Genomic DNA, 26,667 nt, shown 5'->3' with positions numbered 1-26,667 from the left:
GTGAATGCCCAGTGGATTTTTCCAAGCCTAGTGCTTCAGCAGGGATAGGCTTCACAAATATAATCCTGCCCCCACATTCATGGCTTCTTTTTCTGACCTCATCAGGCCCTGCAAAGTTTCTTGCTCAAGGTGGGAGACATTTATGTGCCTTTGAGTCTGCAGCATTTGAGCTCAGGAGAGAGGCAGCCCTCTCCAAGCACGTCTCCCCACTCTCTTGGAGGCTAGCCATGTCCTGCGTGGCTGGAGAAATTAAGTGACAAAGTGAAAGCTGTTGCTGTCTGGGGTTGAGAACACTCACTAGAGCAAGGATGTGTGGTGCAGGGGGAGCTATTACAGGCTTGGAACTGGCGGTCCACACTCAAATCCTGGCTTGACCACTGCATTCTGGGCAAATTACTGAGCATCTCCCAGTCTCAGTCTTCTCATCTATGAAATGTAACAGCTTCCTTGCTGCATTGTTGTGCAAAACAAAGGAGATTTGCATGTAAGTCATCTGGCACAGAGCATGCCATGCAGCTATTTAGTCTTCACGATTACTTTCCTATCTTCTTCTTGGACTTTCCAATTCTAACTTTGAACTTTCCACAAAGATCTTCCCTCTATCACTGGAAAGGTGACGATCATTCTTCCCAAAACAGGTCTGTAAAACCCTTCATCTTCCACACGGGGCCTCTCAAACCCAAAGGACTCCTGCGTGGGTCCTGGGCCCTGACTCACAGGTCATCACTTCCTCTCAGCCCGTCTATGTGCATACCTTGGAAACTTCATCCTTTATCGAATAGGCCCCACCTGGGGTTTTCCTCTGGATTTTACAATCATATCATTTTTTTTTATTTGCAAGGGTCCATTTGGTTTCTTTATTGTAACACGTGAAATAACCCACCCATCCAAGCACAAGAGAATTAATTCATATTCTACTTAGTTTTTAAGTTTTCTTCTTTTCCTGGTACTCAGCAGTCAAAACACAAGATAGGCTAAATTGGAAGGTCCTGCTATCAAAACTCTTGGGATGGTATTTCCCAAATTACACTCATTTTAGCTACTAGTACCACTTTATACCCATGTAAAATCGGTGTTATTTGTTATTCAATGTTTTCCTCTTAACTCTAAGTAAATTTATTTTAAACAGTGTCTTCATGTTAACACTAACACTTTTTTTCTCAAAGCAATACCATTTGCCATAAATAAAGGATGGGTGAAAATAACAGGTCACATTGGGCTTTAGAATCACAGAGATCTGTGTTCAAACCCTAGCTCCACTAGTTAGTGCCCATGTGTCCTCGGGGAAGTTACTTAATTTCTCTGAGCCTTCGTTTTCTCACAGAAGTAAGACTAAATACCTCACGAGTTTGTTGTGAGGAGTAAAGAGGATGATATACATATGGTGTTTAGCACAGATTCTGGCATATAGTAAGTTTTTTTTTAAAGTTGTTTTATTGTTTTCTCTTTTCCATGACCCTTCCCTCATCTACTTATTTCAGTTCCTTCCTAGAGCAGCTCTCCCTCAATACTGTGAGTCAGGCAGCAGAAATAAAGAACGAGATGGTGTCATGGGATTCTCTTATTCGAAGACAGAGTTGCAAGGTTGTTTAAGGAATCTCAGAAATCATTCCAGTCTCTCACTCAAGCAAGGTCCCCCTGACGTCATCGCTGATAGATGGATAGGCTTTGTTTTCTCACTTATGTTGGAAAAACTCACTACCTGATAAGACAGTTATAAGAGAAAGGTCTTCTTTCTAATAACCCCCAATCTCCCACCCCTCACTCCTCAGCCCCATAAGTACCATCAAGTTGTCCCTGTCATGTTTTCTGGAACTATAAGAAAAAAAAAAAAAAAAAAAAAAAATATATATATATATATATATATATATATTAATTTCCCCCTTTATATAAAACACTCCAAATACTGTAAAGCAGATTTTATAAATTGCCTTAATAGTCTCTTCTTTCAACTAAATACAATCGGTGTCCTCAACTGTTCCTCATATGATGTGGTCTCTAGACCTAATTAACTTGATAGCTCTCCCTCTGGCACCCGGGGCCCCTGAATTTGTAAACATACCTCCTTGCAGAGGGGGCTCACAGGATGGAACGGACAATGACAAGATTACTTCCGTTCATGGATCAGAGATCAAATTTATCTGTAAGCAGTTGCATCGGGAAAGTGGCTGGCCATGATTTTTTTTTTTTATGTCAAATCAGATCACCACCCCTTGGCCTCATTTTGTTTGTGTATCAGTGTTTGGGGCCAATGAAAATAACTCTGAATCTGCCACATGTCATCCACTGTATTTGACATCCCTCTTGAGTTTTGTGCCACTCCAAAATCTGAGAAGGAGGCCTTACCCAAGAGTTATGAGCGCCAAGCACAGAGAAGTTTCAACAGTGATGGTGGCCAAACAGTGGTCAGCAATAGGAAATGCTGAGAAGAAGTACAGTAGCATGAAGATCAATTCCTGTGGGGAGCCGGCACGGCCATGGCATACTCAGCCCTAGGGCGCCTTATGTGCCATGCCAGCTCAGCCTGGTTCAGTGCCCCTGAGTGGGGGTGGTGAAAGGCTTAGAAAAGACAGACATGAGAATGAAAAGCTGGGTCTCCGTGGGACGCTGCTTCCCTGCTGAGGAGACAGTGCCAGCACCCACAAGCGTGTCTTTAATTTTCAGCAGATGCCACGAGGCAAAGTAGGGGCGTGATCAGATGTTTACAACATTCCCGATGCACCTGAACTCTATCACACAGGCACATGGGGCCACATGTTCGGACCACAGGTTCAAGCTTACAGCTATAACTGTTGGCTATAATTGTGCTGGGAAGGCTCTGCCCTCCAGCTGGGACTTACACGTGGCAACGAGAGGACTGTGCCCTCTCCTCAGTCCAAGGCTTGAACCTGTCCAAAACACTGTAACCGCGCCCCATAAATTCCTTGTGTTTAGAGGGAAGGAAGTTGCTGGTAACCTCAGAAAGCTGCTTTCTTTGTGGGGCTGCTTCCTCCAGCGCCTCACTCCCGGATGCTCTCAGGTCTGAGGAAGCCAAGGCTAAGCAGCAGGGAGTGGCTACAGATGGTCGCTGGGTGGGAGAAACAGACACCTTCCTGGACGTCCCAGCTCAACACTGCCCAAGAGAGAGGTCCCTGGGACCACCTCGTTAGGATCCACTCTGTGAGGCAAAGCTGGAAACCTGCAGGCATTTGGCAACATCTAAACACTAAGCCGAAAGTTTCAATTCCAGCCCTGTATTTGTTGCCCTCTGTAAGTGGCTTCCTGTGGCCAGTGGTCAGGAGGCCGTCTAAAACTATGCCAGGTGGTGGGGGTGCCAATATAGGGTAAGATAACCTCCACAAATAACTGCAGCAACATTATTGATTGAAATGTTAATTAGTGTTTGTTTTCTGAGTTTTCTTGACACAGGGATTTTGGCAGGGGTGAAAGTAGGAGAAACCTATACTAGTACTAGCAGTCAAGGTGCTTCTGAACCCTTGAGAAAGCCCATGGAAGACACAATACAGGTGCCCTAGAAGGTGAGAGAAAGAGACAGAGTGCTTTTGAGATGCAAGAGGAAGGGAGGGAAGGGCACAGGTATGAGGATACTGCAAACAGTGGGACCAAGCATCCTGTCTCAGTGCTCCCAAGGGGATAACTACCTCAGGGATGATGGCTCATTCCTACAGAGGAGGTGCCCTTGGCTCAGGGAGCCCAGCCTAGCAGATAATGTCGTCCCCCACTGTGGCATGGAGGCAGATTGCTGCCAGGCTTCATAGACCACTATGGGCTAGGAGTGAAGTTGCCAATGACAACCAAGACAGACCGGGGACTTGAGGTCCTTTGGCCACTTTCTAGGCACCAGGTAAGCCTCCTGAATTCTGACTGGGCTGCAGGAGGGGTAGGGGGCCCCTGTATGATCAAGATAGAGTCTCCTGTCCAACTGGTAGAATGGGGGCTCAGAGGTGGTATCAGGTTGAATAAAAGGAGACAAAAAAGTGGTAATCTCTTGCATACTTGGATTCATGGACAGCAATTCATACCCGATGCATAGTAGCATCCATGCAAGGGGGGCCCAGGATTGGACCGTAAACCCAGTTCCCAAATTGTTCTTGATTTAGAAGTGATACAGCTCCGGGTGAGGTCCTGTTCTCATTCCCAGCCCTGCTGCACAACCCCTAGTGATGCAGGGTCATCAGCCACAGCCTCCAGGACCTGACTGACCCCTTCCAATGTAACTCTGCTGGGCCCACAGGCCGGGTTTCCTGACACAGCCTTAGCGAGAACGGAAAGCATTTGCTATGAAATCTTCCTTTTGCTGCTATTGTAACATTGTATTTTTAGAACCCTTTCTCCTTAAATCATAAATATACTAACTGTTAGGAAAATGAAAAGACAAATCACAGACTGGGAGAAAATATTTGTAAAACATATATATGATAAAGGACTGGTATCCAAAATATACAAAGAATTCTTAAAACTCAAAGATAAGGAAACAGACCAATCAATTAAAAAATGGGCAGAAGAATAAACAAACAAAATTGAAACAGACTCATAGACACAGAAATCAGTCTAATGATTGGTTGCCAGAGGGGAGAAAAAGGGATTGAAAAGTACAAATTGGTAGTTATAGAATAGTTATGGGGATGTAAAGTACAGCATAGGGAATGTAATCAATAATACTGTAATAACTATGTACAGTGTCAGGTGGGGATGTGAAATATAAATGGGGGAACCACTTTGTAAAGTATATTATTGCCTAGCCACTATTCTGTACACCTGAAACTAATACAAAATAATATTGAATGTAAACTGTAATTGAAAAATGATGTTTTAAATGGGTAAAAGATCTGATCATATACCTCACCAAAGAAGATATACAGATGGCAATTAGTACATGAAAAGACGCTCAGTATCATATGTCATTAAGAATTTGCTAAGTAAAACAACAATGAGCTACTCCTACACCTACTTTTTCAAATGCCTAAAATCCCCCCCCAAAAAATGACAACAACAATTGCTGACAAGGCTGTAGATTAATAAGAACTCTCATTTATTGCTGGTGGAAAAAAAAATTATATAGGCACTTTGGAACACATCCAGTTACTTTCTTATAAAAATTAATGATTATAATATAAGCCTACCATATGATCCAGCAATCATGCTCCTAGGTGTTTACCCAAATGAGTTGAAAATTTATGTCTACACAGAAACCTGCACGTAAATATTTACAGCACCTGTACTCATTAACTCCAAAAACTGGAAGCAACTAAGATGCCCTTCATTAGGTAAATGGGTAAACAAACTATGGTACATCCATACAATGGAATATAGTTCAGTGATAAAAAGAAATGCACTATCAAGCCACAAAAAGATATGGAGGAACTTTAAACGCATTTTATCTAACAGGAGAAGCCAGTCTGAAAAGGTTACATACTGTGTGATTCCAACAAGATGACACTCAGGGAAAGACAAAACCACAGAAATAGTAAAAAGATCAGTGGTTGCCAGGGGATGTGAGGACAAATAAATATGTGCAGTACAGTCCAACTATTCTTTATGACACTGCAATGGTGGATTTGTTATTATAAACTTGTCACAATCCATAGAACTATAGAATACCAAGAGACAATCTCAATATCAAGTAAGGACTTTAGTTATTAAGAACGTATTAATATTGATTCATTAATTGTAACAAGCATATCACACTAATGCAAGATGTTCAAATAGGGGAAACTGTAGGGAAGGGGGGTGTTTGGGAATTCTCTGTACTGTTTGCTTAATTTTTCTGTAAATCTAAAACTGTTCTAAAAATAAAGTTTATTCATTTAAAAAAAACACACATTAACCACATGCACTGATTCCTGGTAAAGCAACGAAATTAATGGTGTGGCATTTTAGAGGCCTTCTAGACTAGTGGGTGAGAAAATTAGCATCAATTTCACAGTCCAAAGGTTCACTTCTCCACATTGCAGACATATAAATCAAATACCATACACACCATGTTGCTGTGAAAAATCTCCAGTTTTGTATTTCTGCCTTCTATTTTGACATTTTCTGCAGATTGCTGGTGCAGGTCCATAGATTTTTATGTCAATTCCTTAGGTAAATTAAAGAAAAGCCCCATTTTTTTCTAAGGGCCAGATCAATTTAAAAAATAGCTTTCAGTTCCATGTTTCTGGAGGAACATTCTTAGAAATGTAATAAGTTTCTTTTTTTTTCTTTGAGGTGGTGATACAGTCTTGATCTACACTTAAAAGCAACTTTTATACAGTTAAGCATTAGAGGTTGAGTCTTTTTCTTTGTCTGAGCCAAAATTTTGCCACCTCCATGGTTTTTTGTTTTGTTTTGTTTTGTTTTGTTGTTTGTTTGTGGGTTTTTTTGTGTGTCTCATAGAGGAGAGCACCGGAATAGGTTAGACTTTGTTGCTGTAGCAAGCTCAAATTGTGTCAGACAGTGCCACCTCCATGTTTAGATCCTACAACTGAGTCTGACGGAGGCAGAGACCCTCACTCTTACAATCTCTACCACAGGCTGGCTTGTTTGGTCTCCCTGCCCTGAGGTACCTTCTTCTATGACTTTCTCAGGATGCAAATTCACAACCATCATTCATGCATGCTGAAAAAAAGAAAAACTCAGAAAGGCAAACCAGTTGTTTGTAAGACGCCAACAGTTATTTGTAAGATCCTATCAAGTGAGTGCAAAAGATTCTTGCCTGCACTTTCTATCAAAATCAAATGGTGGGTAAATAAAACATACCTGACTTCGGCAGCAAAATACACTGAAAATTACATTAGCACGTATTAAAAGGAGGTGAAGCCAGTCAGAAAGATAAATACCACATGATCTCACTCATTTGTGGAATATAGACAACAACATAGACTGAAGAACAGGGACAGATCCAAAGTCAGAAAAACAGCAATCAGACTATCAATCCCCAGAGGGAAAGTAGGGGAGGGAAGGGTTAGGGGGAGAGATCAACCAAAGGACTTGTATGCAGGCATATAAGCCAAACCAATGGACACGGACAACAGGGGGATGAGAGTATGAGAGGGGGTGGGGGGAAGGTTGGGGATTAATGGGAAATCAGGACACATTTATAATACCTTAACCAATAAAGAAATTTTAAAAAAAGAAAATTTAGGAAAAAAAAGGAGGTTAAGAAAAAAATGTCGAAAGGGTAAGCATCGTGATGCATGCAGTTTAGAAAAAGGAGTACCATCGTACCAGGGCTAGGTTTGGCCTTCAGATGACCTATGAGTTTAGCAGTGTGGGCAAGTGAGCGAGATGAGGAAGGTGGGGTTGGGTAGAGTTCAGGCTAGGAACAACAACCCCAGCAAGTGAGGAGCCAATCTTTCCATACCCAGGGTCGGAGAGGGGTTGGTGGTCTGGTGGAATATGGCAGAATGGTGGGGGCGGGGAGTAGTGCTGTGTCACCCCCAGAATCAAGAGTTTCTGAGAAGTGTGGTATCTAAAGTGTGGTGGAAGGAGGCACATCATCATTTCTCCCTGTGGAACAAGGCCCATCCCTGGGGAACAGCCCCAGGAGCCAGTGGGGAACTGGACCATGGGTCAGGAAACAAGGCTAAGCCAGAGAAGGACTGCAGTTTGTGGAACTGAGGGATTCGTAACTCACCCCCTGGAGACTAGAGATCAGGATTATAACTGCAAGAACACACCCAGTGCTGCTGTCCCAGCTTGCTTGCCCACCTGTGAACAAACACCTCATGAAAGGGCATGGGCAGAGTTGCAGGGGTGGTGCCAGGGTGTCCATCAGAACTGGTAGTAACTATAGGCTCTAGTGACACGCAAATTCACACATTTTTATGCTTTACATTTATTCCTACCCATTTTTGTATCTCAGTGACATTTAACATTTTCCAACAATACTTTAACATCAATAGCTATAATTGTACCACTTGGAATTTCCACTTTTTACTTTGCCATCATTCGTTCAACAAGTACTGAACCAGTCCTGATTGAGTACAGGCCCTGGGCTGGTCCTGGGATCCAAGGTGAGTCCTTGCCTTCCCAGAGCCTGCAGGTGAGTGTAAGAAACCTGCACAATCTAATAATGTCAAGGTACTTGCCACCAAGTGATTTTCAACATAAACAACTTCACTTATGTATCATAATGATTAAATACCATCTTAAGAGCATGAAATAGATTTATTAGGTCATATAGGTCAAAATTAAGAAAAAATTCCCCAGCCCTGGTCAGTGTGGCTCAGTTGATTGAGCATCATTCTGTACAGTGAAAGGTCACCAGTTCAATTCCCGGTCGGGGAACATGCTCAGGTTGTGGGCTTGATCCCTGGACAGGGTGTGTGCAGAAGGCAGCCAATTAATCTCTCTCTCTCCTTTTCTCTCTCTCTCAAATCAATAAAGAAAAAAAAAAAACCTATTAAGCAAAAAATTCCCCAGGCCCTCTATCTCAGGAATGGGCTTCTCCAAGAGATATGGGTTATTCTTCACTTTATAATTTAAATGGCCATGGTGTCTGCATGACCACTAGTCATGGATGGCATGGTAGAGACAACTCACTCACGGGAAGGGCAGACTAAGTGGTCCTGAACTCCTAATTTAGTAATCCTATATTCTAGCCATTCAGTAAGGTTTACAAAACAATACACAAAAGGTGGCCTATTAGTGAACAAATAAGACTCAGTAAAATATTTCCAAGATGAATGAAATACATACAGCAGCAAGCTTACACATTACCAATAAGCTACCAATATCAGTGATGGCACTTTCAGAATTCAACAAAGTATCTGATTCCAAGCTTATTACCCTTTCAATCTTTGCTATTCCCTGGGAATGTTAAACCCGAATTCAGAAGATTGTGATCTCTGAATGGAAAGTGGCCCGTTTGCTTAAGGGCGTGTGCTTACACATTCTGATAAACTGTCATTTCTTTTACAAAGTATCTGCCACCTGCCATTTCCTTTACAACCTCAGAAGAATGAGCTAATATTCCGAATGTAAAAGTTGCTTGAAGAGTTAAGTCCATACATTTTTTTTTTCTATGTGCTCAGAGGAAAGAATATAATGCAAAACAAAACTAGCACATTTTAACAAATGGCAGCAAATTTCAAATTTAGGGAAGCATGAAGATGTGTGAAAGCACCTTTTTATGCAAAGTATTTATATAAGAGTATAAGTAAAATATGCACTACAGAGTAAGATAAAATAGATTGGAGCATACAGAACACAGACAATATGACTAAGCTTGTTTAAAAAACAAAACAACAAAACAAAACAAAACTGGATGTTTTGAAGCTTCCATTTCACAACAGGGTTAAGGGAGAGGGCATTGCACCCCGCAAGGTTCACTTCCCTGTGGCGTCTTAGTAACCAAAAGCAATGCTCATAGACTTCTGAGAACCCTTAAAATATGCATTTATCAACTTGCACTTGTAGTTTTCAAGTGGTGGTGCAGAACCATCGAGGTGTCATTTTTGCAGCTCTCTTTGCATATCTTTGCTAAAATATTGCAAAGGTCCACAATCACAGAGCTGTTGCTACTTGAAAGGAATTTTCCAGTAAAACAAGATGTTACTTCTCGTACTCTTGAGTGATGTAAGGAATGGCCTCTTTTGAAAGGGGCCTTACATAGCTTTCCTCAGATCTGATTTATGATCGAAAACAATCACACATCAGTCTTGCACTGGTTGGCTACAGTTTTAATGTGAGGTGTTGAATGTTTAAGAAGGACAGTATTGGCAAACCAATTCAATTTTTGCGTTTTACGGATTGGAGACAAAATATTGCACTCGTCATCTCACTTGAGTTGCATTTTCACTCTGCATGGCCTATTTGCATACAAACAAAAGAGATTATTTTTAAAAGAGGTTTACTTTGTTTTTGTTTGGGTCCTTTGGGATGACTGTGGTAAGCAAGACTGGACCAAACCATTTTCATACCTTGGATTTCACTATTGTATTATGTCACCCTTCACTTTCTATTTCTCACCACCCACTTCCAGTTCATTGGCGGCTAATCTGGGGGTCTACGTCACCTCTTGTCTGAACTACTGTAATAGCCTCCTGGCTGGTTCCCCCTCACTATTCTTTTTTTAAAAAACCTTTTTTAAAAATCAAATCTATTGGGGTGACATTGGTTAATCCTATATAATAAAAGCCTAATATGCCAATTAATTGTTCGACCAGGAGTTTGACTGCTCACTATGACGTGCACTGACCACTAGGGGGCGGTATGGACCATGGCAGGCATCAGCAACACAGCACTGGCAGCAGGAGGCAGTGGAGGCACTGCCGTCCCCTATGGGCCCTGAAAAGAGTGGGACTGCGGTGGGATGGTGGAGCAGGTGAGTAGCTGGTGCCAGGTCAAAGTGGGTGTGAGCGGGGACCTGATCACCCTGCCCATCGCCCCACGGTGGCGGCTGAGGATGGGGCCACTGCCCGGCTCACAGCACTGAGGGAACTGAGTGGGGGGCCTGGTCCCAATCTATCGCCCCACAGGTCAGATGGTAGAGCAGGTGCGGGGGTGGCACCAAGCCAACCACCGGCAGCCCTTCCCCCCAGCCAGCTCCACTCCTGATCAGCTCCCGCCCCCGATTGGGGGTGAGGCCTGCCAGCCAATAGCCCATGGCCCCTCCCCGCAGCCAGGCTGGCCCGATCGGACCTCCCACTGGTGCACGAATTTGTGCACCGGGTCTCTAGTAAAATTATAAAGGTTTCAGGCATACAATTCTACAATACATCATCTGTATATTGTATTGTATATTTACCACCCCAAGTCAAGTCTCCTTCCCACTCTCACTATTCTTACTACTGCCCTTCATCAAAAAACAATCTGTTTACAAAATGTCCTTACTTTAAAGACTTGATCTCTGTTCTTCATATTTCTTACCAGGGCACACAAGATCTTTCACAAGTGCCCTTCAAAGCCTGAATGTAGTTTTTCTCTTCTGCTTCTATCAATCACCCCGTATAACTTACCCTCCAGTCATACATGAACTATTCACTAGTCCCTGATTCCCAAACCTTTTTAGACTTTTTGCCTTCTTTGTGTTTGTAGAAGCTATTCCTTCTGCATGAAATGTCTTTCCTGCCTTCTCTGTTTGCAAAACTCTACTATTCCTTTGAGATCCAGATTACTCCTTAGTTCACAGTTGAACACTTCCCAGCCATCCTTCCCTCTCTTTTCACCATATTTGTATCTTTCTCCCTCTCGAATAACAATATTTATTCTTCCATTATAACAGTTTCTCATTGTGTTAAAAATTCACTGTTCATGCCCTGGCCAGGTGGCTCAGTTGGTTGTAGCATCATCCTGTACACCAAAGGTTGCATGTTTGATTCCCGGTCAGGGCACATACCTAGGTTGCAGGTTTGATCCCCAGTTGGGGTACTTATGGGAGGGAGGCAACTGGTCCATGTTTCTTTCTCACATTGATGTCCCCCGCCCCTGTCCTCAAGTAAAGATTTAAATTTTCTTTAAATATGTTTTTAATGATTTCAGAGAGGGAGAGAGAGATAGAAACATCAATGATGAGAGAGAATCATTGATTGGCTGCCTCCTGCATGCCCCACACAGGGGATTGAGCCCACAACCCAGGCATGTGCCCTGACCAGGAATGGAACCATGACCTCCTGGTTCATAGATCAACACTCAACCACTGAGCCATGCCGGCCAAGCAAAAAAATATATATGTATTTTTAATGTCACTGCTTATATGTCTGTCATGTCCTGAGTTAAGGGCAGGGAACATCTTTCATTCCCCTTTGCATTCCCAGTACAGTAACAGGTCCAGGAACTGTTATTAAAGTTAATAACTCTAAGCTGATTGCTTATAAGTTTAAAAAGTTCTACTAAGAACTTTAAAAGTATTGGTTCATTTAATCTATACAATAAACATACAAAGTTTTATAGATGAGAAAGCTGAATGTCAAAGAAGTTAGGCTACTTGCCCAGGGACACACAGCTGGTGACCTCAAGATTTTAGCAGGATATAGAATTGAGTCTGTTTGAATTTCTAGCCAATAATATTATATGACTATCATTAGAATGTCAGACAGATAGCAGCATACTTTTGGGGGGCACAGCTTGGCACTTTTTGAGTAAGCCTCTCCACTCTGCCGTTTACTAATTGCGTGACCTTGAGTAAGTTACTACACCCAATCTAAACCTCAATTTCTTCATTTTACTGTTTAACGGGGGGGAAATAACACCTCGTTCACATGGTCATTGTAAAGATTCCAGGACTACATAAGTAAGGTTCCTAGCCCCATCCCTGCTCATCACAGCAATCATTTATTCCTTCCTATGAGCCATGCACTTCATATTCCTCCATTCACTCACTTAATCTTTACCGCCTGCAAATTTGAAACTATTAAACCTTCTAACAGATGAAGAAACTGAGGCTTAGAGAAATAGGTAACCTGTCCAAAGTTCCTTTAATCTAAGGAAAGTTTTTCCTAAGGTCCCCAGAACTGAGTGAGACTCTCAAATCAATACTTAAATAGCGTGTAAAGGAATCACTCTGCCTGTATGTGTGAAAATATAACTAGAGACATTAAAAAAACTGGGTTTGAATTTTTTTTGTTTTTCTTTTTTCCTAACTAGTTTTCCTGGCAATCATGAATACTTAGCAACTCGGAGAATTCTCTTGGAACCAGAATCTTGAGTGAGCCACTAAATGGTCACATTAACTTTTTTATTCCCTGTGGTCTAAATTCTCCGTGTCCCTCTAATTTCCACCTCTCCACTGAGCCCTCAATCAAGCACCCCCACCCCCAATCCACTTCCTTCCAACCCCAGCTGAAAATCTTGGGACCATGTCCAACCTGCTTGAAAGGGAACCAGATAAATGGCACCTGCCTTAGGGCCTGGAGGTCTCAGAAAGTGTCTTTCTGGGTTCATACTTTCAAACACCCTTAGCTTCTGCACTCCCAGCTCTCACCTGCTTTGCTCCATTTAGTTATTCCTTCCTACATGCTGATTCACCAGTTGTTACCATAAGGCGACAATTTTCAACTGGTGTGCCGTGGCAGGCACACTGGTGTGCTGCAAGAATTTTAGGACATGCAATACCTGACTATTAAGTCAGGGGCACTGACCTCTTTTCCTTTAGACTGTCAAATTAAAAAAATAACAACAACCAATACAACAATAGCCATCTGGTGTGAATGAATCAAAATTATATCTTTTTTTTTGTCAGATCAGCAAAAAAGTATATGTTTTTTGGTGTGCCGCAGCATTTTAGTACAGTTTATGTGTGCCATGAGATGGGAAAGGTTGAAAATTGCTGCCATAAGGGCACATGGGCCCAGTGTTGCTAAGTATTCTGATTTCCCACTGGAGCTGGACATCCACATTTATGTGACTTCTCCAGATTTTTAAAGTACTGACAATGAATTGTAAAGTTCTTTTTAAAAAATCACTCTTCTCTGTAAATCCATTAAAAACCATTGAGTTGTGCACTTTAATTGGGTGAACTTTATGGCGTGTGAATTATATATCAATAAAGCTGTTAAAAATATTTCAGTTAGCTACATACCAAGATTTCACAAAATAAAAAATAAAAAATAAAAAATAAAAAAAAAATCACTCTTAACAACTACTGTCTGTGTACTATTTTTGGTTTACCAGCCTTTAGTTTTTACCCTCTGCCCCAGACCAATGGCTCCCTATCATTTGGCTGCCAGAGCTTGTTTTAGACCCTGATCCAACACAGCTCTCTCCAACCTCACACCTTTCCATCCACACACTTTTCTGGCTACCGAGAGTTATCTACTCCTCCCCTATCTTCGTAATGTATAACATGCTTGTCTAGAGCTTTGGTCTAGAATCAGATGGGGGTCTGGAATTCCTGCTCTGCTACCAGCTACGTGACCTGGACAAGTCACTTAACACCTCTAAGATTCAGTTTCCACGTGTGGAAAATGGGGAACAATAATAGTATCTACCCCTTGGACTTGTGAGGATTAAATGAAATAATATACGATGTAAAATGGTATACCAAAATGCCTGCCATATGGTAAGAAATGTTAGCTTGAGGGAAATCTCCTTCCTGAGTAGCTTCTAAATAGGATCTCTATCTGATTCATTTTCATTGTCTCAAGATTAAATAAAACTTTATTGAATAAGTCAATAAACAAACAGTCCCAGCCCCCTCCCTTCTAGCCCTGATTCCCTACAGCCTGAAATATAACATATTCCTTAACCACTCCATTCACAATGATCTCCCTCTCCTCTATTCCTCTGTTGCACAACACAGGTCAGAGGTAAAAGCTGCTGGCCTGGGCCAAATCAACCCATCAGGACAATGAAGCACTATGAATGTAAAAATCAGGAGATTTCACCTATAAGGCTACTTTCTGACTTCCCTTGAAAAATAAGACTGAGGTGTGCTGGACCTCACTCCTGCACACAGCACAACAGAGTGGTGATCAGAAGCAATGCTCCAGGTGAGGCTCATCTGCTGGTGTAACACAGCTCCACCATTCACACAATATGAGAGTGTAATAAACCACAAGCCTCCTTCACTCACTTATTAGCAAGGGTTTCTGTAGGCACTCTAGGTTTGCCACTCCTGACTCACAGTCTGTACCTCACCACCCGGTTAGTTTTTAACTTGATTTCATCCTGCTCTGCTGAGTAATGTGAATTCACTGTAGATTTAACAATTTCAAGCAAAGAAAAAACCTTATTTCTGTAATTTTACCAACTTAGAGGCAACCACTATGTCTATTTTGACATAATCACTTGCTCTCGTGTTTCTATGCATTATCCTATATAATAAGGCAGTAATATGCAAATTGACCATGACTCCAACACACAAATGGCCACCCCCATGTGGTCACAGATGGCCACCCCCATGTGGACACAAGATGGCCAGCAGGAGAGGGCAGTTGGGGGGACCAGGACTGCAGGGGAGGGCAGTTAGGGGTGACCAGGTCAGCAGAGGAGGGCAGTTAGGGGCAATCAGGCCAGCAGGGGAGCAGTTAGGCATTGATCAAGCTGGCAGGGGAGTGGGTAGGGGGTGATCAGGCTGGCAGGCAGAAGCGGTTAGGGGCAATCAGGCAGGTAGGCAGGCAGGCGAGCAGTTGGGAGCCAGCAGTCCTGAATTGTGAGAGTGACGTTCGACTTCCCTTTTAGGCCCAATCCCAGTGGCAGTTGGACATTCCTCAAGGAGTCCCAGATTGGAGAGGGTGCAGGCTGGGCTGAGGGACACATAAAACCCCATGCATGAATTTTGTGCACTGGGCCTCTAGTTTTCTTTATAATTTCACTAGAGGCCCGGTGCATGAAAATTCATGCACTGGAGGGGGGTGTCCCTCAGCCCCATCTACCCCTCTCACAGTCTGGGAGCCCTCAGGGGCAGGAGGCGACCCGGCAATCAGGGGAAGGCAACGCCCCATCACACCTCTGCTGCTGTGATTGCCAGCAGTGCAAGCCTCGGCTGGCCCTGGTTACCTGAGGAGCGGGCGGCCCTGGGCAGCTGGGCAGCCACCATCTGAGGCTTGCCTGCAAGGAGCAGACGCTCAATGCAGTAGCTGCCCCGTGGTGGTCAGTGCACTCCCACAGCCAACCTTCTGCAGCCGGTCAACCTCCCGCAGTCCCTGCTAGCTGGCCCTGATTACCCTGATCGCTGGCCAGGCTGAAGGACCCTACCCGTGCATGAATTCATGTACCAGGCCTGTAGTGTCTTTATAAATTAAAAGGAGACATAATAGGCATAAGTTATTTAAAGTTCAGAAGATATGCACATGATTACAAATTATAGAACAAGGAGGTAATATGCAACATTAAAATAAAACATTTATTTTAATGTTTTTGGCATCCTACGTTTACATAAAATATATTTTAGGTGGCTTTTACCTTATTCACCTTCATTGTCTATAATTAGGAGTTCTACTATGGCAACTTCTAGATTATAGGTAAAAATCTATTTGCTAGAACTGAATCAGAAAAGGCAAAGCTAAAGAAAATTGAGTCTTAACCTAAAATATAGGAATCCATAAATAAGAGGTGTTGGTGAGGATGTGGAGAAAAGGGAACCCTTATGAACTATTGGTGGAAATGCTGATTGGTGAAACCACTATAGAAAACAGTATGGAGGGTCCTCAAAAAATTAAAAATGGAACTGCCTTATGACCCAGTGATTCCACTTCTAAGTATATATTCAAAGAAATCCAAAACACTAATTTGAAAGATCCTATGCACCCCATATGCATTACAGCATTATTTACAATAGCCAAGATATGAAAACAACCCCAGTGCCTACCAATAGAACAATGTATATAAAGGTGGTTCATATATACAATGGAATATTACTCAGCCAAAAAAAGAATGAAATCTTATCATTTGTGACAGCATGGATGGATCTGGAGGATATTTTGCTAAGTGAAATAACTCAGTCAGAGAAAGACAAGTACTATATGATTTCACTTATATCTGAAATCTAAAGAACAAAATAAATGAACAAACAAAACTAAAACAGGATAATTGACACAGAAAACAGACTGATGTTTGCCAGAGGGGAGGGGTTTTGAAGGACTAGGTGAAAAAAGTGAGGGAATTAAGAACTACAAATTGGTAGTTACAGAATACTGGGGATGTAAAATACAATGTAGGGAATAGAGTAACAATATTGTAATAGCTATGTATGGTATCAGTTGGGTATAGCAATATCAGGGGAACACTTTGTAAAGTATAGATTATCTAATCAGTATGCTATATACCTGAAACAAATAAAAAATTATATTGAATGTAAGTTGTAATTGAAAAATAAAGTTAAAAAGAAAGAATAGATTTTAAAGAAAAGATTGTGAAACCTAAAATATTTTATTTCCACACTAGAGGCCCGATGCACGAAGATTTGTGCAAGAATGGCCCTACCTTCCTCTGGTTGCCAGCACCGCCTTCACACCACAGCGACAATGCAAGCATCCCGCCCCACTCCTGGCCACTCAGCACCTGCATATGCAAATTAACCTGCCATCTTTGTTGGGTTAATTTGCATACTCACTCCTGATCGGCTGGTGGGCATCACAAAGGTACGGTCAATTTGCATCTTTCTCTTTTATTAGTGTAGAAGCTTTTACATCTATTATAAATTCATATAAACCTCATGGCACTGGTAAGTACTCATAGCCACATTTTACAGATGGGGGCACTGACATTCAGGGAGCTGGGTAGCTTCCCCAAGGTGATACCACTAGTAATATAAAACTACCTATTATTTGACACCAGCCTGACTGACTCAAAACTCTGGCATTGACTCAAAACTTTGTCATTTATATTTAATTTTTTAAATCACAGACACTTACTCAAGACACAATGCTGCTTACAGACAAATGGAACAGCTACCTTTGTGTTCCTGTGGAACCTCACACACTTCACTGTCATAAAAAAATCATCACAGTTGCTATATTTACCACTAAGCTGAGCTCCTTGAGGAGAGAAATCATATATACTTATCTTTGGTGCACTTCTAATGTGTGGCACAGTGCCTGAAACAAAGGTGCTGAATGAACTGAAAACACTAGAACATAGAGAAATAGACAGTGGCCAGAATGGGTGTTTGCTTGTACAGATGCTTCTCAACTTATGACAGGGTTATTTTCTTATTTTTTACTAGCGGCCCGGTGCACAGATTCATGCACCGGGGGAGGGGGGGTCCCTCGGCCTGGCCTGCAGCCTCTCACAATCTGGGACTCCTTGGGGGATGTCAGACTGCCAATTTTGGCCCAATCCCTGCAGACAAGACCAAGGGACCCCACTGGTTCATGAATCCATGCACCAGGCCTCTAGTATGCATATAAGATCTTTGGTTAATCTCTTTCCACCCTCCCCCTTCCCCTTTGAGATTCATCAGTCTGTTCCATGTTTCCATGCCTGTGCATTGAGAGTCTGCCACCTGGTGGTCAGTGCACATCATAGCTACAGGTTGAGCAGTCAGACGGTCATTTAGGCTTTTAATAGTATATATATATATAGATAGATAGATAGATTCTAGCCATTCTGATAGGTGTGCAGTGATAGCTCACTGTGATTTTAATTTTAATTCCCATAATGGCTAAGACATTGAACATCCTTTCTTGTACTTACTTGTCACCTGTACTTACATATCCTCTTTGGGGAAGTGTCTTTTTATATCTTTAGTCTTTTTTAATCGGATCATTCATTTGTTTGTTTACTATTTAATTTGATAAATGAAAATATCTAACTGGTGTTTGACTTGGTGTTTCTTTAATATCTAATGAGAATGAATATTTTTGTCATTTATATTTATATTTTTTGTCATTTATATTTATATTTTTTAATCACAGCTATTAACTGCACTGGATTGCTTTTGTCATTTTATTTTACTTTATTTTATTTTTTAAAATATATTTTTTTAATTTATTGCTTAAAGTATTACAAAGGGTATTACATATGTGTCCATTTTATCCCCCCGCCCTAGACAGTCCCCTAGCCTCCCCTATCCCCCAATGTCTTATGTCCACTGGTTATGCTTATATGCATGCATACAAGTCCTTTAGTTGATCTCTTACCCCCCTACCTCCTGCCCCCCAACCCTCCCAGGCCTTCCTGCTGCAGTTTGATTTTTTATCGATTTCAGAGAGGAAGAGAGAGGGAAAGAGAAATAGAAACATCAATGATTAGAGAGAATCATTGATTGGCTGCCTCCTGCATACCCCCCACTGGGGATCGAGCCCACAACCCAAGCATGTGTCCCTTGACTGGAATCAAACCTGGGACCCTTCTGTCTGTAGGCTGATGCTCTAACCACTGAGCAAAACCAGGTAGGGCATTTTTGTCATTTTATAATTGTTTTATATTCCCAGTTAGACTATTAAAACTACATGTTGGCTATTTCTTCACAAAGCCTTAGAACTATCAGGTTCTTGATAAAGATTTATTCTTTAGTTGGTTGAAAATATTTGTAAGATGGGCATGATGATCTAGGTTTATCTTTTGGGTATTTACTTAAGGTTTTGCTCCATGGGAATTTCTGGCTGGTAGTGACTGGTTTACTTCATTCTTTTTATTATTATTCGGTCTTTTATTAGATTTTTTTTAGTAAAATCTGATTAATTTGATTCACTAATATAGAACTGTGACATTGGGTTATTTGGCAATCAAATCCCTGAGACTACGGAAAGAAAATTTAAGACTCATTTTGAGTTCAAAGCTTTCTAAGAAAGTGCTTTAATACTTCTCCATTCGAAGTCTATGGGTTTTTCTTCCCTGCTTATTGAAATAAATGATAGGTGATTCCCAAAATTTCACTCAAACTTGTTTTCTTCTTTTCATCACCAAATTCACCATGGGTTTCATCTTTGAGAAGCCTTGAATAACAACTTTCTATTGCTTAACAAAACAGAATGGAATCTGTGTTTGTACCAAAATCCCAATGTGTAAAATGACAACTACAAAAATCGTTTTCTTCCTGAAATCCTGCCCAAACCAGTTTTGAGTGGAAAAAGAAGTATTGACTTTTCTCTCCTGTGTTTAGCTGTTAAGTTAGAGGATACTCCAGGTTCGGCTGACTCAACTCAAGTTGTTTCCCTGTGGCTCTTTATGGACAGTAGAGGCGAATTTAGTCCAGTGAAGAGGTCCCCTTTCATCACCAAATGTTTTTCAGCAGTAGTGTATTTGCTGTCTCCACATTCTCAGCTCTCTGAGGTCTACTCCTACTTAACTGGGAGTATTCTACAAAGGTCACTGAAGGCCTCAGGATTAACATTTTCAGTCATTCTCCTACTTCGCCTTTCTGCAGAATTTGATCCTGTGACTACCCTCTGCTTTGTGAAACATTTTTCTCCTCTTCACTTAGGTAACCTAATCGTTTTGGACACTCCCCCTCCCACATCTGAGACATGTATTCAGTTTCTTTCTCTGGCAGTATGCATTCTTATTAAGGTACTAGTGGCCCGGTGCACAAAATTTGTGCGGGGGGGTAGGGGGGCTGCCCTAACTGGTTTGGCTCAGTGGATAGAGCATCGGCCTGCAGACTGAAAGATCCCAGGTTCGATTCCAGTCAAGGGCATGTACCTTGGTTGCAGGCACATCCCCAATAGGAAGTGTGCAGGAAGCAGTTGATTGATGTTTCTCTCTCATCGGTGTTTCTAACTCTCTATCCCTCTCCCTTCCTCTCTGTAAAAAAAATCAATAAAATATATTTTAAAAAAAAAATTTGTGTGGGGGGGGCCGGGGGGTGTCCCTCAGCCCGGCCTGCACTCTCTCCAATCTGGGACCCCTCAAAGGATGTCCTACTGCCGGTTTACAGGTATCAGGCCTAAACTGGCAGTCCAACATCCCTCTAGCAATCTGGTACTGCTGGCTCCTAACCTCTCACCTGCCTGCCTGCCTGATTGCCCCTAACCACTCTGCTTGCCCCCAACTGCCCCCCCTGCTGGCCTGTTTGCCCCCTCCTTCCCTCCCCACTGGCCTGCTCACCCCAACGCCCCCCCCCCCATGGCCTGATCACCCACAACTGCCCTCCCTCCTTGGCCTCTAACTGCCTCGAACTCGGCCCTGCCACCATGGCTTTGTCCAGAAGAATGTCCGAAAGGTCTCCTGGAAGGTCTCCCAGTCTAATTAGCATATTACTCTTTTATTAGTATACAGGCCTGGTGCACGGGTGGGGGCCGGCTGGTTTGCCCTGAAGGGTGTCCCAGATCAGGGTGGGGGGTTCCCTTGGGGCGTGGGGTGGCCTGGGCGAGGGGCCTGTGGTGGTTTGCAGGCCAACCACACCCCCATGGGGTGAGGATCCCTGCCGGGGGGGGGCGTGGCCAACCTGGGTGAGGGGCTGAAGGCTGTTTTCAAGCTGGTCACACCTCCTTCAGGGTGGAGGTTCTCACTGGGGTGCCTGGTCAGCCTGGGTGAGGGGCTGAGGGCTGTTTTCAGGCTGGCCATACCCCCCTCAGGGTGGGGGTCCCTGCTGGGGTGCCTGCCCAGCCTAGGTGAGGGGCTGATGGCTGTTTGCAGGCTGGCCATGCCCCCCAGTGGGGACTCTTACTCCATGGGGGTGTGGCCAGCCTGGGTAAGGGGCTGAGGGCCGTTTTCAGGCTGGCCATAGCCCCTTCAGGGTGGGGGTCCCCACTGGGGTGCCTGGCCAGCCTGGATGAGAGGCTGATGGCTGTTTGCAGGCTGGCCAACCCCCCCAGTGGAGACCCTCACCCCATGGGGGTGTGGCCAGCCTGGGTGAGGGGCTGAGGGCTGTTTTCAGGCTGGCCAAACCCCCTTCAGGGTGGGGGTCCCGCTGGGGTGCCTGGCCAGCCTGAATGAGGGGCTAAGGACCGTTTTCAGGTTAGCCACACACCCCGGTGACCCAGGCCCTCAGCCCCTCCTTCAGCAGCAGCCAGGGCGGGAAGCTTGGTTTCCTCCATTGCCAGGGTCAACCCAAGCCTCCTGCTCACTCCAGCTCTGTGGCTGCTGCCGTCTTTGTTGGGTTATTTTGCATACTTGCCCTGATTGGCTGGTGGGCATAGGGAGGGATGGTCAATTTGCATGTTTCCCTTTTATTAGTGTAGATTTTGTGCATTTACCAAATGTATTCATTTATTAGGGATAGTGGATGAAAAGGCACACTGTAATAAATCTGAGAGTAACCTCACAGAGTGATGTGATAAAAAAAAAAAAAATTCCTAACTGGGCAGGTCCTAGGCATATAACTTCTTAACTCAAAGGTTTATCTTTGCCTTGACCAAGCCCTGTCCATTGTTTTAGTGCATCTAGGTTAATACACCATTGAAATGCTTCTTTTGCAGACCCCTCAGAAGCGTAGTCACTTTCAAGAGAGCACATAATCTTGTTAACTATCCTGTCATTCAATCCCTGCCTTGCTTTCTTTCACCTTCATGTAACCTTTCCTATATTCCCTTCTTAATTCCAAATGCATAAAAGAAACTGCAAAACTGTCACTCTTCAGAGCATTTGAAATCTTGTTTCCCAGCAATTGTCATCAGTTTGGATCAAATAAACTCTTATAAAAATTCTCTACAGGTTTAGACATTCTTATGTTGACAGGATGTAGTAACAAAGTACCATAACTGAGTAGCTTAAACCACAAAAACGTATTGTCTCATAGTTCTAGAAGTCAGAGTTCCAAAATAAAGATGTTGGGAGTGCTGATTCCTCCCAAGGACTGTGAGGGAGGGATCTGTCCCAAGGAGGGATCTTTCATTGGCTTGTAGATGGCCCTCTTCTCCATGTCTGTTCACACCATCTTCTCTCTATCTGTGTTTCTGCATCCAAATTTCTTCTTCTTTGTAAACCACCAGTCATTTTGGATTAGGGCCTACCTTGATGACCTCATTTTAACTTGATTATCTCCAAACATGATCACATCTTGAGGTACTGATGGTTAAGACTTCAACATATGAATTTTGAGGGGACACAATTCAACCTTAAAACTGAGTTGCTAGAGTCACTTTTTCTATTGTATCTCATGTGCTCAATGTAGAAGTTTGGTAAATATGGTTTGTCTTTCCATGGACACATCCTCCTCATTCTTGCATCTCTCTTCTGCTTTGCTGTTATCTATGGTCCCTCCTTGAAATTTATTTTGGACTCTTCATCCTACCTCCTTAAATTTCAAAGTTTTACAGGTCCCATCCTTGGCTTCTTCTCACTTTACCATCTCTCTCTAGTGATCACCCACAACAGGAATTTCGACTGTCAGCTGTACTTATGCTAAAGACTCTTAATGTCTTCTCCAGCCCATATCCCTTTCTTGAGTTTTGCCTGTATAACCACTTGTCTACTTGCACATCACCATTCACCTGCTCCACACAATCTCAAATTCAGTATTTTAAAAAACGAACTCACCTTCTGCCCTCTCTGTCCCCCTGCCCAAACCCAATCCACTTTCTATAGATTCCCTATTTTGGGGGGAAGGATGCCACCGTGTATTTAGATCTCTTCTTCCAAGCTCCACATCTGTCAAAACCAAAATCCTGTCAACTGTAGTTCCTAAAAATCTTTTAAATTCATCCTCACCTCTCTGGTCCCACCATAAGTACCCTGGTTTCATGTCCCTAACACCCATCCTTGAATTATTACGATAGTTTTCTAAATAATTTCCTTGTCACCTCAAATCAATTCTGTATTCTGCTGCCAGAGGAATTTTTAAAGCAAATTTTATCGTTATCTCTGCTTATTTATGCATGACCGCTCAAACTTAGGCTATGACTTTGGGATAATCATGACTGGATGCCTGGGCCCTGGAGGCTCCTTGTCCTGTCCCTCCCAGTTTCTACCTCATCCTCTTTTATTACTATCTGTAAGGCATCTTCTCGTAGCTATACTTGCAATTCCATCATGCACCCTATTTGTCTATTCACCCATACCTTGGATCTTTAAACCAACGTGACACCCTTCCCCCATGAAGTCCACAGCTGAAGGTCTATAAAAGTATCTGAGTTATCTCTTCTCTCCTGCACTAGCTCTTTGCTCCAGGATTTATCTCTGTGCCTAACCTGGTTCTTAGCTTCCTTAGCTGCACCCTCCTCTCCAGCATTTGGTTTCCCATTGTGATCAGTCATTCCCTTGAAGTGGCTGGCCTTGTACGTAGGCTCTGCCTGTTTCAGGTCAGCTTCCCTTGCAGCCGAGACTGGGGCTGTCCTGATGGGCTCAGAGGGTATTAACCACCTGCTTGAAAAAACCTTCCTATTGCCATCGTATTGCCATCAATAGTTGTATAATCTTAGACAAATCACTTTTTCTCTAGTATTTCTAAATTCTAACAGTAATAGTAGTAAAAACAACTAATAATAATTACTGAGTAATTATCAGAACAAGGTCCTAAGCACTTTACATGGATTATCACATTAAAATCTCATAACCATCTTATAATAAGTGACAATTATGCCCGCAATAAACATAAAAAACTGAGGATTACAATTATTAAGCAACTTGTCCAAAGTCATATAGCTAGAAAGTGGGGAAGCTGGAATTCAAACCCTAGAACTTATGTTCCAAAGTATAGCCACTTAACCACTACACTATTCTTTCTTCCAACATGCAGCTCACTCTCTAGAGCAGTGATGGCGAACCTATGACATGCGTGTCAGAGGTGACACGCGAACTCATTTTTTTTGGTTGATTTTTCCTTGTTAAATGGCATTTAAATATATAAAATAAATATCAAAAATATAAGTGTTTGTTTTACTATGGTTGCAAATATCAAAAGATTTCTATATGTGACACGGCACCAGAGTTAAGTTAGGGTTTTTCAAAATGCTGACACACCGAGCTCAAAAGGTTCGCCATCACTGCTCTAGAGCCATGCCATCACATCTGTAAAATAAGAAAATGAGGGCTCTAGTGTCTTCTACATAGAACATCCTATGAAAACAAGCCCATTAGGATCTAGTGAATTATGGGTAAAGTTGGTATATTTGAGGAGGAGTCAAGATACAAAAAAATTAAGTACAAGGAGCCAAAGCCCTAACAATGAAATTTTACAAATTATGAGTTATTGGTTTCTTTTTCTTAGATATTTAAATTTATTTTTCTGCATGCACATATAATCCAAGTTTAAAAACACAAAGTAGAAAATAAAAATTATCTATATTTCTGTATTTCTGATTAATGTTGTGTATATACAGGTATCATGTATGTAATAAACATTCTGATTTTTTTGTTCTTAAGCTAAACATATCAAAAATTGTTCTACAATAGAATTTTTAATGATTGTATGGTATATATGAATATTCCCTAATTAATCAGTTACCTATGTTCACACACTTATTTCCAAGACTTTCCCTATTAGAAACAATGGCAAGAAAAATATTCATGTCCTAAAACTTTACAGACATTTATGATTATGTCCTTACAATAAATTCCTAAAAGTTAAACTGCTTGGCTAAAGGAAATACACACTTTAAGGGCTTTTGAATCTGTTTGAATCAACAGATTATTGTCCAGAAAGATATTACCATCGTCTGGTAATAAGGACATAAAATGATCCTCCCTCCTGAGAAGCCTGCCACTTTGATAAAAGAAAAATAGTATTTCACTGTTTTAATTTGTATTTCTTTTATTTCAGATAAGATTAAACATTATTTATTGGTCATTTATATTCTAAAATTTCCTGCTCATAATAAATTTTCAAGCACTTTGAAACAAAGAGAATCTAGACAGTGGCCTGTGGTTCTATCGACAGCTACAAGCAGTATTAACATAATTAAGTGGTACCACTTCTGTGGCTCCACAAAAATTGTAAATTCCGAAAATATTTTTCATACATGTGTAACATTTCAAAATTCCACTGGAGGGAAAAGTAATCTTTACTTGGAAATTAAATTCTAATCTTCTGAAGAAAAAGGAGCAAAGCCGTTTTCCAAACCACTAAGCACTGGGTAGATTATTTACTACTGGTCTTAGATTTTCAAAGGCCAGTAGTAGTAAATAACAACTGACCCCAGTTGCCACGATCCAAGAGAAGGGAGGTGTGACCCCTTCCAGTAAGTCACAGCCATAGGGGACTGCCAGGGCATGGAGAAACCCTGTGGTGTACAACCAACTGGCAAGAAAGATTTTAGCCCTGACGCTTATGAGCGGTGTGAGCTTTAGCCTCTTCAGCCAGTTATCTCATTCATGAAACACAGTGATGATAGCATTTTCCTGAGAGTCATGGCAAAGATTAAAATTCAGTGAGATGACAGTAAAGTACACAGCACACCAAGCATGTTCAATGCTTAGAAGCTAATTGAATTGCTCTGCTTTTTTCCATCACCTCACCCTACTCAGAATCTCCCATGGTTTATTTGTGACTCATTATCTGGGTTCTGTATTTTCTTTTTATACCTCATCTTCCTCTTCCTTTTCCTTAGCCTGTTCCTTTCTACCTTCTCTATTGCATTTACCCAGCTCCCTGCCAAACCGACGTTGGGATACACAAAATTTACTCTCTATTAGTCATGTTTATGCAGACATTTTAAAATTTCATGATTCTTAACATCAACAACTGAAACATTGAAATATTTGAAAAACAAATTTACAAAATTAACCACTTAAAAAACAACAAGAAGCAATAACAATTTGAGCAGCTCAATAATTCCCTCCTTCAAGTGGCAGTCAAATGTCTTTGATAGAAAATGTTTAAAAAGCTTCCCCGCCTTGGAACTCTGGAATCAACCTAGAGTGGATACTCCAAGAAGGGAAGAATGGCTTTGGGACTTTAGCTAATGTTTCATAGCATCCAGTGGTCGGCAAACTCATTAGTCAACAGAGCCAAATAGCAACAGTACAACGACTGAAATTTCTTTTTGAGAGCCAAATTTTTTAAACTTAAACTATATAGGTACATTGTTATTAACTTAATTAGGGTACTCTTAAGGCTTAGGAAGAGCCACACTCAAGGGGCCAAAGAGCCGCATGTTGCTCTCGAGCCGCAGTTTGCCGACTATGGGCATAGACCATTCTTAATGTATATTAGCATCTTGGGCAGGAAAGAAAGAAAACAGCACCTTAACCTCAGCCTGCTGCTGAAGTCACTTAATTAAAAATTGCCTTTCAAAAATAATAAGAAAATAAGAATAAGAAGAAGAATCACTTACCATCTGAGATCCATCTTGGCTGTGTTCCCCGTTGGGCTAACGTCTGGGAATGACCCCACTTGTCTGTCTGTGTGTTCTGTGTGTGCTCGTCTGCGTTACAGTGGAAGGAGGAGCAATCTGTTCAACTCCTGTGAAAGCCTTCCTTCTC

The 26,667-nt window shown here is 42.1% G+C and overlaps 1 protein-coding gene across 2 annotated transcripts in view; it reads right to left on the bottom strand.

Annotated features, from left to right (window-relative positions):
• CD86 (CD86 molecule) overlaps nucleotides 1–26,667 on the bottom strand; it is an 89,529-nt gene extending 62,862 nt beyond the window's left edge. For both annotated transcript variants that reach the window (XM_036350579.1, XM_036350580.1), the window contains exon 1: nucleotides 26,520–26,667. In XM_036350579.1, coding sequence (XP_036206472.1) covers nucleotides 26,520–26,533 — 14 coding nt within the window. In that variant the 5' untranslated portion in view covers nucleotides 26,534–26,667. The remainder of the gene's footprint in view (nucleotides 1–26,519) is intronic.

The sequence above is a fragment of the Myotis myotis genome, unplaced genomic scaffold, assembly GCF_014108235.1.
Source record: "Myotis myotis isolate mMyoMyo1 unplaced genomic scaffold, mMyoMyo1.p scaffold_m19_p_2, whole genome shotgun sequence".
Taxonomy (NCBI): domain Eukaryota; kingdom Metazoa; phylum Chordata; class Mammalia; order Chiroptera; family Vespertilionidae; genus Myotis; species Myotis myotis.
This window is presented reverse-complemented; position numbering and strand designations above follow the sequence as displayed.